Genomic DNA, 16,143 nt, shown 5'->3' on the forward strand with positions numbered 1-16,143 from the left:
CCAAATTATGTTTCTAGGTTTGTCAGCACCATACCCGTGCTCGTGGGTTTCACCGAAGTGATAAACGTCTGGGACCTGCATCACTTCGGGCTTTCCTCCCACATTAAGCTGACACGCCGCGATATAACTGGAATAATGTTAAAAGCGGCGTTAAACCCAACTCACTCACTCACTATCACAAGGTGAGGTGAAATGGGGATTAACGTTGCGTCCAAGATTATTGCACTTATGTAGCGACGTGCATGCACGTGTGTGTGTTTGTGTGGCTGCTTGTACTAGTCCGGACTGATGCCGATTTATAGTGCTAGCTCACTGAGATACCATGCCGCAGTTTAACATGAATATCCCACTCAGACCAGTCCTTGTTTTAGCCCCTTAATGCCGAGCGCCAGACAGGGTAACAACAAGTTCCATCTTTTAACGTCTTTTGGTATGACGCGGCCGGGGATCGAACCCCGGACCTTCCGCTCTCCGGGCAGACGCTCTACCACAAGACCACGGAGGCGGTCATTTTCTTCTTGGTACAACAACCGTATCCAAAACTTAATGATTTTAACAAAACGGTTTACTTGAAGAGAGTATCGACCAAGCTCTCCACGAGCAACAATGTTAGGTGTAAATCTGCTAAGATCCAAAATAGTTTTACAAAATACGTCATGAAATCTTTCAACATCGGGTGAAGTGTGGAATCCCCACACTTCACTTTCGTAGTTTAGAACTGGGGAAATTTTAACATCGAAGATGTATAGTAATACTTTCAAGGGCAATTTAGTGAAGTCTGCAATTTTAGATTTTAAACACTGGAGGTTTTATTAGCTTGCAAAGCTAAAGTATTTTGTGTGTTGTACCAAGATCCTGAGCTTGACAAATGAACACCCAAGTACTTATAGGTAGGGACAATATCCAAAGCGTCATCCTTTAGAAAAAAACTTTTCAAAAGATTTCGAATTTACATATACTACGTTGTCATAACAGGCGACTATGCTTGTCAGGCGACTAACGGGATCGGGTGATCAGGCTTGCTGACTTGGTTGATGCATGTCATCGTATCCCAATTGCGTGGATCGATGCTCATGATATCAATCACTGAATTATCTGGTCCAGACTCGATTATTTACAGACCGTTGTCATATAGCTGAAATAATGCTGAGTGCGGCGTTAAATAACAAACAAAAAACCCCGTTTAATCTACAGATAGCATGCTGAAGAAGAATATAAATCCCCGTTAATAAACGGATTATCAATTTGCCTTATTGTTAGTAAAACTTTTTATTTAATTATTAATTCCGCAGAATGTCTTCACTGTCGTTGCAGATAAATGTTCGTGGCGGTTCGAATCCCGAAAATGTTTCTCATCAGGTTGTTCTATCGCCAATCAGAGGCAAAGACGAAACCCCACCAGTGCCAAGTCATATTTAACAAACAGTTCAGTTAGTTGATGCCTATTAAAAGATAAAGTAGACATGATTTAACATTAAATTTTTGACATTTTGTCAAGAAAATGTAGGCACGGTTTAATAATTCATACTGAGTTGTAGGTTCTTCTGATCATCCATGTTGTCATTATTTTAAAACTCGACCTACCTTGTACCTATGTCGAGAATTGAACCCGAGTCTTCGGCGTGACAAGCGAACGCTTTAACCACTAGGCTACGCCACCGCCCCTGAAAAACAGTAGAACTGATAGGGACATGGAATATGCACTAGTATATATCCATTACATCGATTATTAGTGGCAATCAATTTATTTTTATTATATACTTCAGTGTGAAAGACTGAGTTTTCTGAAGTTGAGAAAAGTGATATTTTCATTGCAGTGAACATAACACTTGATATTTCACTGCAGTGAAACATAACACCTGATATTTCACTGCAGAGAACATAACACGTTGACGGAACTATGTTGGCCTACACGAGACAGCTCGTACACAAACTGTTGATTTACGTCAGTTCAACGTTGACAAGTCATATAATGACAGATGGTCATTTATGTAGTTAATACCGATTCTTACCGTTTGTTATTTTGTTGAAAATGATTTGTATTAAACTGTGAATTTCTCTTCTGATTTGTCAGTCGATACTTTACGTTTCGCAAATCGCCATTTTGTTACTTGAATTGCGTGTATTCTTTCGCTTCGAACAACGTTAACCGTCTCATTGATTTGAAATTTATTTTTTGATGAAGTTGATTTTGTATATAATCATATCCAAATTTATACTAAAGAAATTTAGTGACATCAAATATTTTTGGTTATTTTTGTTTATATTTGTTAAGATTTAGCAAAGACGGAACTACATTTTTAGTCGTACTTACAGGGGGTGGAAAACCGTCCATTTGTGTTATGTAGGGAGAATTTACGCTTGAAGGTTTTACATTTGTAATGAAATAATTTAATCTTCCTGCAGACAACTACACCAAAAGAATATAATAAATAGGATATTTCATGTGTCGAGTGAAACATCATGTTTCTCTCACCGAGTGACGGAGGGAAAGAAGATATTTTCACGAGTGGCGTAGACACTCGTGACGGGGGGAAAGGAGATATTTTCACTCGTGGCTACGCCACTCGTGAAAATATCTTCTTTCCCTCCGTCACTTGGTGAGAGAAACATGATATTTCACTCGACACATGGAATATCCTCCATATCCTGCCCAGTCTGTTGCACCCGTCATAAGCACATACAAAGGCAAGTCGAATGTTTTCCCTGAAAATTGAAAAAAGCACGGGAACATATGGTACAAGTCAATTAGGGAATTGCATCGGAAATATCCTCCACATATCTACCGTGAAACCTTTGAAAGTTTTACTGAGGACTTGCATCCTGTAACCCTGATCAAACATTTTGAGTCGTTTGACGCTCTTTGATATCTTTGAAGAAAGAGCATGCTAGATTGTACCTCAAAGTTGTGAAATGTAGACAGGTCTGAGCTGCTGGAATATTGCTCGACATGACGGGAAAGTTGACTGTATTTAGATGGGTGAAATGGACTACAAATTGAAATGCCTCCATTACTCGTGTCCGGATAAGTTATAGAAACACTTCGATGTGACGGTGTTGGAGCATTATAATAGGGTTCAAGGTTAAGTTCGTCCACAGCAACCTATCCTAGTTGTAAGAGGCGACCAAATGGATCGGTTGAAAGCTTTGCATCGTATCCTGACAGCACGGAGTTTCTGGTCGCTGTTTTTATAGGCCGCCTCTGTACAGCTGGGATATGGGCTGATTGTGGTGTTAAATGACAAACAGACAAACATGTCACGTAGATATTAGCATCAATATGAGGATACATCATAGCATAGATGATGTTTGTTTGTTTTTTAACGGCTTTTAAGCAACACTCCAGCTATAAACACGGCGGCAAACAATCACCCAGATCACTCTATCACTTCGTCGCCTCGCACGCCAAGCAGTGGTTACTGGGGATGTTCGAGAAAATTAACCTGGAATCCCCATGGAGTGACCTGATTGGGACTGAGGTTACTACAGGGATCTATTAGTATCTATCCTGGTAGAGCGTAGGTCTTCAGCAACCCATGCTTGCCGTAAGAGGCGACTCGATTATTTACAGACCGCCGTCATGTATCTGCAATATTGCTGAGTGCGGCGTTAAACAACAAACAAACAAACAAATAAACAATACTAGTATTCTAACCTGGAGTCTCCACTGGGTTGTTCTCATTGCAGTCCTGTCTACTTCATCGTCGCCCCCAACATCATCCACGTCGATACAGATGAAGTCGTCACCGTGACGACGTACGGCGTTGAGGAAGAGGTGACGATACGGCTTTCGTTGTTGGACTTTCCTAAAAGCACAGTTGTCCATTTTGAGCAGGAGATCACAGTATCGTCAAGTAAGCGTAACACGTATCTTGTGTGACACCAACTTAGTGTTTAGTATTGACACTGGTCTTAAACGTGCCGTAGAATTGACGTCATTTATCAATGTTCCTCACACTCTAGATGGCGCTCCATTAGTAATGACGTCACCCGCAAATGTTGATGAACGTTCAGATACACTTGATGACGTTCCAATATTACTTACGTCAGACACTATGCCAGTTCACATATATTAGATGACCGCAATATCCGTGATGATCTGGGTCACATTCAACGCTTGCCGTAAGAGGCGACTATGTTTGTCGTAAGAGGAGACTTACGGGATCGGGTGGTCAGGCTCGCTGTTTTGTTTGATGCCTGCCATCGTATCCCAATTGCGTGGGTCGGTGTTCATGATATCAATCACTGGATTGTTTGATCCAGACTCGATTTACAGACCGCCGTCATGTAGATGGAATATTGCTGAGTGTGGTGTTAAACAACAAGATGACGCCATGTTCTGTTGTTTCACATATGCTGGATGACGTCATGTACTAATTTGTTTCAAGTATATTAGATGACGTCATGTACTAACTTTGTTTCAAGTATATTAGATGACGTCATGTACTAACTTTGTTTCAAGTATATTAGATGACGCCATGTACTAACTTTGTTTCAAGTATATTAGATGACGTCATGTACTAACTTTGTTTCAAGTATATTAGATGACGCCATGTACTAACTTTGTTTCAAGTATATTAGATGACGTCATGTACTAACTTTGTTTCAAGTATATTAGATGACGTCATGTACTAACTTTGTTTCAAGTATATTAGATGACGTCATGTACTAACTTTGTTTCAAGTATATTGGATGACGTCATGTTCTGAAGTTGTTTCACATATACAAGATGACGTCAAGTACTAATGTTTTACACACATTAATACATATATATATATTTTTGTGTTTGACATACATGACGGTGGGTTTACACACTGTGTTTCTAATGTAGGTTTTGGGTTACTTGTAGATTTAACCGCGCTAATCTGAAATTGGAACCAAACTCGCATTATGCTTATCTTCATTTTTCCCTGACTAAATAAAACGCGAAATCTTTGGTGTTAGCGAGTATATTCAGTGAAGCGGCATGGGTTGAGTCCAGTGTTTTGAGTGGGTTGTCGATCTGAATTACGGGATCACCGACAACAGCCTTTGAACAAAATATGGCGCTGTATATGCTCAAGCAGTTTGTTTACATCGTAATACACTCAGAACCTGCGCACGGTTCCAAAAGCAATTTAGCGCGATTAAATCGACAGGTTCTCCATTGAAAACACAGCATGTTTATCTTCTAATTAACCACCTCTGAATGAGTGAGTGAGTGGGTTGGGTTTATCGCCGCTTTTAACAGTATTCCAGTTATATCACGGCGTGTCAGCTTAATGTGGGAGGAAAACCCGAAGTGATGTAGGTCTCAGACGTTTACCACTTCGGTGAAACCCACGAGCACGGGTATGGTGCTGAGAAACCTAGAAATATAATCGGGGCGAACCGGGATTCGAACCCACAATCATACGTTTCTGGTGTGTCCAAGGGACGCAATTCTGTACAGAGAATCGCGGCGCCTTAGACGACTGGGCCACCCGTGCCCCCTCACCTCTGAATGACTAATCAGAACCAAATCATTTCCAAATCCACGGTAGAATTGCTATTTAATGTTATTTTACGTATACCAGATGACGTCGTCAATGCCACAATCCGCCTCCCGCTGTCAGCCCTGCCACAGACGAAGTTGGACCCCTTCTACGTGTCGCTGGTGGCGGAGTGCACGGCCCTGGCGCTGTCCTTCAGGCAGGAAGTGCCAGTCCTGGTGGACGACAGCCCGGGGGTCATCTTCATACAGACAGACAAGCCCGTCTACACCCCAGGGCAGACCGGTGAGCACCCACGGAACCCTGTAGAATGTCACTTTAACGCGTAGGCTCTTCCAGTGTTACACAGTGGTTTTGCTCTTTGCTCTGCAGCAAATACTAACATGAAAACTCCATACGATGTACGCACGTATATATACTTTGTCACTGCTAGAGGACAACCAGCCTAGATTGTCTGTTCGTCCGTCCGTATTTCGTTTCCGGAGCAAAACTTAAAAATCGTGTAAGAGTTTTCATCCAAACTTGGTACATGTATTAACCAGGGACTGAAATGGTGCCTTTGCTATTGTGGGCCCTGTTTTTATTATCTTTTGATGACTCTTGTTTTTAAATGTATACCAACTTATACATATAAACCATGTCCGACGTGTGTTTAACGTGTGTATTTGCTTGTTCCAGTCAATATCAGAGTGCTGCCGCTCAATGACCAGCATCTCCCCTCACAGTGGCCCGTGCAGATTGATGTCAAGGTAAGACGAACCTCGGTGGTAGCCAGGTAATTTGTAATCAAGCACGTAAGATGACAAAGGCTTATTGTGAATATATATATATATATGTACCCCGGAAACTCTGAGCACTGTTTTCAGATTCTGCTACAGACCACTCAGTCGAGTATTTATATTTGTAAATAAACAGTGTCTACATTGATGCAGCTTACAGTGGCCAACAACCTTGCCGTACTTACATCAACAGAGCGGTCGGGTAGCCTAGGGGTTAAAGCGTTCGCTCGTCACGCTGAAGACCTGACTATTTTAAAGATAAAGGCTTAGCAGAAACTTACATAAAATGTCACTTTCCAGTTTCTGAAGATTTCAGATGGGGACAAAGGTTATGTTTTGACGTCAACGAGTGAAACATATATCGGATTGCGTTCCATATGTCTGAACACTCATTTGTGACTGTTTGACACTGGTACATGTATGTTTGACACTGGTACATATATGTTTGACACTGGCACATGTATGTTTGACACTGGCACATGTATGTATGACACTGGCACATGTATGTTTGACACTGGTACATGTATGTATGACACTGGTACATGTATGTTTGACGTTGGCACATGCATGTTTGACACTGGTACATTTATGTTTGACACTGGTACATGTTTGACTGACTACTCCCCAGAACCCTGACTCTGTAGCGGTCAGCCGGTCAGTGAGTGAGGGAAACCAGAGCTTCGTGACGGACAAGCTGAAGATTCCGGACAACCCCGTGTATGGAAACTGGACAGTGGAGACAAAGTTCTACAACATGGTATGGGAGCTGTATAATGTTCTATTTGATCTTACACCGCCTCCGCAGTTTAGTGGATAGAGCGTCTGCACCTCTACATACGTCGCTATAAGTACAATCATTTTGAACGCGACGTCAAACCCCCTTTTCACCACACCTCACTTATTTAACCTTAAACACTTTCCTTTTGTATAATGACTCGGACAGTGTATAATACAAATGTAATTAATAATATCCGATGAGTTGTGTAATTTGTAGGTGCATATAATGCATTACAAGGGCAGTTAAATAAACACTTTGGGGGGATTTTCATTCACCTACTGTTACAAGATGGCAGGTGTTATTCAAGGGTATTCATCGACCGATCATTCACAACGCGGCTTATTTCTATACTATGTCCTTACAAATATGTCCTTGCCTGTAGTTATGAAACGATGTCTTCCTTTAATTATACACCCGAATGAGCCGTATGTATTGTTTGTATAAAACCACACGAAACCGTGCATTATTATTATTATTCTGTGAATAATATAAATTCTAGAGGCGATGACAGCGTTATGATGGCTTTGAAATACCGAAACGTGTGTACTTTACAGCAGGAATATGTACATATATTACTGTATTGAGCATGTATTTAAAAACCCATAAAAAACAATAAAAATATCTGGCATATCTGGCATACTCTAAACTGTTACGGGACTCGGAAGGCCCAGTTGTCTAAGACGCCGCAATTCGCAGTGACGAGTTGCGTCCCTTGGGTACGCCAGATTGTGGGTTCGAATTCCGGTGATCCCTGTTATGTTCCTAGGTTTGCCAGCACCATACCCGTTCTCGTGGGTTTCACCGAAGTGGTAAACGTCTGACACCTGCATCACTTTTGGCTTTCCTCCCACATTAAGCTGACACGCCGTAATATAACTGGAATAATATTCAGCAGCGAAAAGTCTCAACTCACTCACTCTAAACTGTTATAGGGGAGGTCGGTTAGCCTAGTGGTTAAACCGTTCGCTCGTCACGCCGAAGACCCGGGTTCAATTCCCGCCATGGGCACAATGTGTGAAGCCCATCGCCGTGATATTGCTGGAAAATTGCTAAAAGCGGCGTAAAACCATAGTCACTCACTCACTCACTAAACTGTTATATCTTTACTATGTGAGGCAGTGCCCTTCTGTGTCCTGAATGATCACATGGAAGTCGTTAAAAAAGTAGCGTAGCAGATACGTTAAAACGTAACATCTTATTGTACATGTACATATATATTTCAGTTGAAAACTTCGGCCAAAGTACGTTTTGAAGTCAAAGAATATGGTAAGAATCGTTTCTACTTTTGTCACTCAAAATCGTTAATTTGGTTTGGTTTTATGTTGTTAAATTGTGACATCTTTCTATTATTGGATTCGAACCTTCTCCTCTAGTGTTGCCGACGTTCACAGTGAAATTCGACGTAGCAGAGCAACACAGAGTTATCCTCCCTGACACGGAGCATTTCAACACAACACTCAAAGCAACGTAAGTCCTATACCTGGCTCATGTGCCCTTTTCGTTGTACAGTCAGGCCCCGTTATTTCGGAACCTCCGCAATCTGGACAGTAACTGTTGGAAACGTCTACACTAAGGCTACGAAAAAGGGAAATTACAAGGGTCCTCAATCATCGGCGCGTCAGTCATATTGATTGCTAATAAAAAGCAATTTACTAATTTCCTGAGTCATATGAGTAACATTGCATCAAAGTTTCTATATTTCTTGTGGAAATAAAAGAACTGTTCTTCTCTCAGTACTTATTTTCAATAAGGAAGAGAATATATAGATGTCAACGTCTTTATTATGAGGAACACAACGTTTCGGAGTATATCCTTACTCCTTCTTCGGGTGAATGATGAAGGAGTAAGCATATACTCCGAAACGTTGTCTTCCTCATAATAAAGAAGTTGATATGCATATATTTTCTCCCTTATGTGAATCATTTTTTGTTTAAAGGTCATATCTTTCTCCGCGAGTTACGTCCCTTGGGTCAGAAACCAAACCAAGGTCGTCGGTTCGAATCCCGGTTCGTGCCGATTATCTTCTTTAAGATACATGTGACCGACAAACATGTATTATTCAATGTAGCCCAATACAAAAGAACATACTTCACCGTTCATTAATCCGGATAGTTGTTAATTCGGACGGTTTAATTGAAATTGTAAGGTCCGGACTACGGAGGTTCCAAAGTATGTGTGATATGGAGACATCATCTCATGGATACACAGCTTTCATGAAGGGTCGATGCTCATAATATCAATCACTGGGTTTTCTGGTGCAGACTCGATCATTTACAGACCGCCGTCATATAGCTGGAATATTGCCGAGTGCGGCGTAAAACAAAAACAACAACCAACATGAATGATGTTTCGTCTGATCCAATTGAGTTCAAGAAACGTTTACCAGACCATCAACTTAACCCGGAAGAGAGGTTTAATTTATCGAAATCAAATTATAATCACAAGAGTAAATGTAGAAATATAACTTTTAAAGTCGTATTTCTTGGCAATATCATAATGTGATTACTACATTAATATGATGATGTCTCTTTCAGATACGTATTCGGGAGGCCAGTCAAGGGTCACGTGACAGTGACATATGGACTTGTTTGGCACGGGCATGTGTTCCCCATGGGAAAACAACGTAATATTTTGGTAAAATTTCACATGATATAATAGCTATCTTTGAAACTGACATATCTTAATTATCCATAATGAGTCGACTCTCGCTCTCTGAATTGTTGGAATATCTGGTCTTCTTTATAATGGTCTTATTTGTTAGAAGCATCTCACGTCCATTTCAGTTGAACGGTACCGGCATGGCGGAATTCCACGTCAAGACAGACCAGGTGAAACTACCCGTGGAGAGTGTGTGGTTTCCTAATGGAGGAAGGCTATATTTAGAAGCTGACGTCACAGAAGAGGCTTCTGGGAAAGTGGAACACGCTATTGACCAGTCTGTTGTTTTTGCCGAAACTGCTTATGTTTTCAAATTTACAAGATCCAGTAGATTCTTCAAGCCAGGTCTTCCGTACATACTGAGAGTGAGTTATATGTTTTTATATATATACATGTTGTAGAATAGATTATATATTATGTATTATTCCAAGGTCCAGTGGTGAACCTATTTTCGATTGAAATGAGGTCAGGTGTTATTTTCTTCTCTCATATCCACCGATGATCCAAGGTCAGCACTGCACGGGTTTGTAAACACTGTGTTCCTCCAATACCCGTGAATGCATACGGTCCCTTAGATTAAAGGCAGGACACGGGTGGCCCAGTCGTCAAAGGTGCCGCGATTCGCTGTGCAGAGTTGCGTCCCTTGGGCACGCCAGAAACCTATGATTGTGGGTTCGAATCCCGGTTCGCCCCGATTATGTTTCTAGGTTTGTTAGCACCATACCCGTGCTCGAGGGTCTCACCGAAGTGGTAAACGTCTGAGACCTGCATCACTTTGGGCTTTCCTCACACATTAAGCTGACACGTCGTGATATAACTGAAATCATGTTAAAAGCGACGTTAATATGTTAATAATGTGTTATATTGTCACGATACATTGACCTAAGGGTGTATATTGTCCTGTGAAGAGCCATGTTAAAATTCATCTTCAGCAACCTAAGCTTGTCGTAAAACGTGCCTAACGGGATCGGGTGGTCAGGCTCGCTGACTCAGATGATGATGATGAAGCGTTGGATAACCACAAACACCGTTTTAAGATGCATTCAGCTGATACTTTCTCTCCTGTCGTGCCCAAAGTGCCAAACACGTAACTCCATTCACGTGAGACCAGTGAAGATCCGGGGAAGTATTTTGCCAGTTTGCCGTAAAAGGCGACTATGCTTGTTGTTAGAGACGACTAACGGGATCGGGTGATCAGGCCCGCTGACTTGGATGATGCATGCCATCGTATCCCAATTGCGTAGATCGATGCTCATAATGTCAATCACTGGATTGTCTGGTCCAGGCGCAATTATTTACAGACCGTCGTCATATAGCTAGAATATTGCTCAACGCGGCGTAAAACAACAAACAAACAAACTGTGTTTTATTGTCCAGGTGGATGTAGTCCGGGCTAACGGAGATCCTGCGCGAGGGTTGACTGTGGTCGTGGAGGGTGAGGCGGCGGTGAGAGAGGAGGGCGTTCAACTGACCCCCTGGAATGGGGGAGAGAGGAGGAACTTCCGGACAGATGACAATGGAAGACTGACGCTTGACTTCCGGTTGCCAGCAGACGCCAAGAACCTTCACTTCATGGTGATGACCACAACCCCGATCTCATCCAAATCAGATTTTAGTTCTTGCTGCCGCTTTAACAAAGATCTGAAGACAGCCATTTACAAGTCACGTCAGAACGACCTTTCGCGAACTTTGACTGACCATTGACATGACTAACAGGAAGTCGACGTTAGCCAATCAGAAAACAGCCCCCTCGAGCTATACGACTAGTTTCAAACTGGCGACTTCCAATCCAGACTATTCATTGAAAGATATTTAAACAAAGTTCTCGATTCCAAATTTGAAAACTGAAAAAGAAGGCTCTGAATTGTCTCTTAGATGGCGGAGATTATATGACGGTACTTCACACGGACTATGCAAAGTCTCTTCCGTTCATCTTTTATCACTGTGAAGCGAGAGATCGACGATGATTTTGACGGAATAAGTCGTACAGCCCGTAACTGTCGTTCGGAATACCCCGTGTTAACCTTTACGAGGTTGCATGATTTAGAAAACACTTTCCGACTGTCTCTTTCTTGATTTGGTTAGCAACGCCCTGATTGGTCGGAAAAAGGTCACTCTGACCTGACCCGTAATGGGATGTCTCAAGATCGATGTTTAGCAGTAGCGTGAACTAAGATCTGATTTAATGAGATTGACCACAACCCATAACAGAGTGTCGAATAGGCTACACCTTTATCAAAGCCCCAAATGTAATTCCGGAGAGGAGGATGTATCCTATACTCTTAGTGTGTTGATGGCAAGAGAAAAATTGGAATCGGAATTTGTCGTCGTTTCCCGGCGTCGATAGTGGTTCATGCTATCGACCACTGGTTTGTCTTATTCAGATTCGATACAACCGTCCTTATTCCTGACTGTAGCGGTAAATGGCTTTCAATAGCTTAACCCAGTATCTTATGCACAGTGGCATAACTACGTTGCCTTGGTCGATGTTAAACGCTTCGTATCTATCACTAAGTACATCTGCTGTGATAAGTGAGTGAGTGAGTGAGATTTTCACGCAGATTTGAACAGTATTCCAGTTATATCACGGCGTGTCAGCTTGATGTTGGAGGAAAGCTCGAACTGATGCAGGCCTGAGACGAGGATGGTGCTAACACACCAAGACAATCGGGACGAACCGGAATTCGAACCGACGACCTTGGTTTGGTTTCTGGCCCAAGGGACGTAACTCGTCAGGCAGGTATCAAAACAAATCCTTCATCTGCAGTCTGCTGTGATAGACAAGATTCGTGATCACATCCTTCTGTATATTTCTTTCAGCTGAAGTCCAAAACAAAGGGCCTTGCACGAGCGTCTGAGACGGTGGCCCATTTCGGCGCGTCCCCCTACTTCTCCCCCTCAGACACCTACATGCTTGTGAAAGCAAACCCTACTGCAGGGGTGAGTGGTCGCTAGGTTCCAAAACTACATCGTCAGTTGATGTACTCAACGAACTGGTAGCTTTGTTGTACACTCAATCAAAATCCCATTTGTCAAAGAGTTGATATTTTGACGGCAAACTGTTGACATTTGTGGAATAAACTTTCGGGGAAAAGTTATCATCCAAAACTAGTTTTCACAGGATATATCGCTCGGGTAAAATCAAGATATATCTCATAGGAGGTATAGGTACAATCAAATTGCATCACAATGCTTTGCAGACCATTGTGATGTCAAAATCAAATGCCATCGCTAATCTCAGAAGCTAGTCAGCTGTAGTTTTAACAAGGACATTGATTATAAATGTTTACCAAAAGTGAAAAGTTTGGAAGAATTATTTTCAATGTGAATGCAATCTCATTCTCGTGTCTTTTGATGTTTAAAAAATAGCAACACAAGTGTCGGAGTACCTCATTCACACGCACTTGTCAATCTACCAATTAATGGCCAGGAAAGCGATCATTCAACCAATCAAAATAAATTTTAAAAATATGTTTCAAACTGGATGTATGAAAGAATACCCTATTATTTATGTCACTGTTTATTCACTTGGGATAATATAGTTACAAACATCTAAATCTTATAATTATTCTAGGATTTCCAGGACGATATCCCCGCCGTTGGAGACTACATAACGGTTCAGACGACAAACACCGACCCCGTTGACCTCAACGTCATCAACCTGCTGGTAGGCATAGCAACTAGTGTTGCGTGTAAATCAAATAAAAAGGACAAAGAATATTTCCGTATTCGTAAGAAGTTTCTGCTAAAATGTGAGTCCACTGAACGACTCCGACTATATCATAAGTATGTATTTAAATATCCCTGTCATATAGTGATGATACCAGGTCTTTGCGAGAAGGTAAGCGTATCCAACCACACCGGTGGCACAAACACATGCAAAGGCAAATCAACTGTTCACCTCTGAAACACGGGAACACATGGGACTAGTCGAAAATTACGACATGAATCAATAAATATCGCTTTTTGCCTTTTTAGGTTGTTTCACGAGGAAGGGTTGTGTTACAACTGAAAACTCGGAACCTGGGCGGCGCACGCACACAGTTCCACTTCCCTGTTACCCCGGAAATGTCCCCGAGTGTCCGCCTATTGGCGTTTTCAATGCGAGGCTCAGAGGCGGGGTCAGAGGTCATAGCTGATTCAACGTGGCTTGATATCGAGGAAAGTTGTGAACATGAGGTATTGTTTTGTTAAAAACTAATATTAACATTATCTATGGCGTAACCCAAGAATAAATCAATAATTCAATAGAACGTGTCAACTGCAAGTGCAAATATTATAGCAAACATTATTGTGTATGAAACACTGGATCGATATATTACAAAACATTCTCATCTCCTGGTATTAATCATACAGTAACTATTTAGGTAGATGTTATGTTTGTTTTTTAAAACTCTCTAAAGCGTACTTCAGTAATGATCAATATTGGGGCACGGGTGGCCCAGTCGTCTAAGGTGCTGCAATTCGATGTGCAGAGTTGCGTCCCTTGGGCACTCCAGGAACACGTGATTGTGGGTTGGAATTCCGGTTCGCCCCGATTATGTTTCTAGGTGTCACCAACACCCGTGCTCGTGGGGTGGCGGTCACCGAAGAGGTAAACGTCTGAGACCGGCATCACTTTGGGCTAGCCACTGCTTTGACGCGCCGCGATATAACTGAACTGCTGTGAACCCAACTCACTCACTCACTTGTTGAATACTACATTTGACAATCATGATGGGCGTGTTGAAAGCAACCATTTTTCCATATATTGTGAGTGTGTTTGTTCCTGATGATGTCGGTGGCCATCACCAAATGTGTTCATAACATTTCTTTCTCTTTCTCTGTTATGACGTTCCTTATTATTTCCAATTTACTGTGGAAATCAGTTGAATTATATTAAGTGTATCGCAGTGCACCCCGAGGGATTCCGGGTTGGAATAGGTAAGAGTGAGTGAGTGAGTTGGGTTAAACGCCGCTTTTAACATTTTTCCAGTTTAACTGACGGGCAAAAGAAACTATACCAAAGTATTTTTTATTTAAAAAATATCACATCAGCACTGAACTGGAGTTTTCATTGTCAAACAAAATGCATGAACGCAGCTTCATCATTACTGAGTTTAAAAAATCCTGCTTCTTCGCGAATATGGACTTTATCGAACTTTTTTCATTCAAAATGGGATGCACGTGCATCACGACAAAATGGCTCGGAACGGTATAAAATCCGCCAATCTGTATGTTTTACACCACAATTGTACCGACCACAACAGCTGACATGCCGAGACTGACCGCACAAGAGCGAGAGAGAGCAATGGGGATGTTGCAGTTGGGAGCACGCCATGCCCATGTTGCTCGCATCTTCAACTGCACCAGAACAACGATAACGAGGCTGCAGACACGACTCACACAAACAGGTCGTACAGATGACAGGCCAAAAAGTGGAAGACCCAGGGTCACAACCGCCAATGAAGATCGGTACCTCAGCATCTTACATCTACGCAATCGTTTCGTCACTGTGACGTCATCGGCAGCCACAGCATTACATCACGTGGTCAGCAGAAGGACAGTTGCCAGGCGTCTTCGACAACACGGTATTCGGGCCTACCGGCTCTTTCGCGGGATGACCTTGCGCCGTCGTGACCGACGCAACCGCCTCCATTGGGCAAGAATGGTACAAGGGTGGCAAAACAGGAACTGGCAACGAATTCTATTCTCTTATGAGAGCAGGTTCCAGTTGTATCGAGCTGATGGCCGTGTGCTGTGTATCGTCGGAGAGAGAGAGAACAGCCCAATCCCCCTCCGTCAAGTCGTCAAACGTTGATTCAGGCACTGTTGGAAGAATGGCGAGCCATCCCCAACGACGTCATCAGGGATCTTGTAAACTCCGTGCGGCGACGTGCCCAAGCCTGTATTCAATGGAGGCCATACAAGATACTGACAGTAATGCATTTGTGAAAAAAATGCGTTTTCTGTTTTCGTTCAGATGATTTGTTTATTTTGCAAATTGACATTTACCCCCTCTGTCATTCCTTACCTGATATTGAAGTTCCTGTAAATGCCACCTTTGTGGAATTTGAATCAGAACATTGTCAGATAAATTTTCTTTCCAACTTGCAACACTATATTTTTGTGATATATTTGATAATGTTGTCAACACCAAAGCAATGTTGGCATAGTTTCTTTTGCCCGTCAGTTTATATCACGGCGTGTCAGCTTAATGTGGGAGGAAAGCCCGAAGTGATGCAGACGTTTACCACTTCGGTGAAACCCACGAGCACGAGTATGGTGCTGACAAACCTAGAAACATAATCGGGATTCGAACCCACAATCATAGGTTTGGTGCGTGCCCAAGGGACGCAATTCTGCACAGCGAATCGCGGCGCCTTAGACGACTTGGCCACACGTGCCCCCCGGAATAGGGTAGAACCCATGATGGTTAGAGGCGACCATGGATCGGATGTTCAGGCTCGGTGACTTG

The 16,143-nt window shown here is 42.4% G+C and overlaps 1 protein-coding gene across 1 annotated transcript in view; it reads left to right on the forward strand.

Annotated features, from left to right (window-relative positions):
* LOC124152749 (complement C3-like) overlaps positions 1-16,143 on the forward strand; it is a 53,311-nt gene that overhangs the window by 9,969 nt on the left and 27,199 nt on the right. Inside the window, exons 2-13 of the mRNA XM_048389067.1 lie at positions 3,688-3,854; positions 5,556-5,756; positions 6,150-6,220; positions 6,879-7,007; positions 8,252-8,294; positions 8,402-8,495; positions 9,563-9,662; positions 9,812-10,051; positions 11,064-11,261; positions 12,507-12,626; positions 13,261-13,353; positions 13,665-13,865. Coding sequence (XP_048245024.1) covers positions 3,688-3,854; positions 5,556-5,756; positions 6,150-6,220; positions 6,879-7,007; positions 8,252-8,294; positions 8,402-8,495; positions 9,563-9,662; positions 9,812-10,051; positions 11,064-11,261; positions 12,507-12,626; positions 13,261-13,353; positions 13,665-13,865 — 1,657 coding nt within the window. The remainder of the gene's footprint in view (positions 1-3,687; positions 3,855-5,555; positions 5,757-6,149; positions 6,221-6,878; positions 7,008-8,251; positions 8,295-8,401; positions 8,496-9,562; positions 9,663-9,811; positions 10,052-11,063; positions 11,262-12,506; positions 12,627-13,260; positions 13,354-13,664; positions 13,866-16,143) is intronic.

Source organism: Haliotis rufescens, unplaced genomic scaffold (assembly GCF_023055435.1).
Source record: "Haliotis rufescens isolate VD_foot unplaced genomic scaffold, xgHalRufe1.0.p SCAF_8, whole genome shotgun sequence".
Taxonomy (NCBI): domain Eukaryota; kingdom Metazoa; phylum Mollusca; class Gastropoda; order Lepetellida; family Haliotidae; genus Haliotis; species Haliotis rufescens.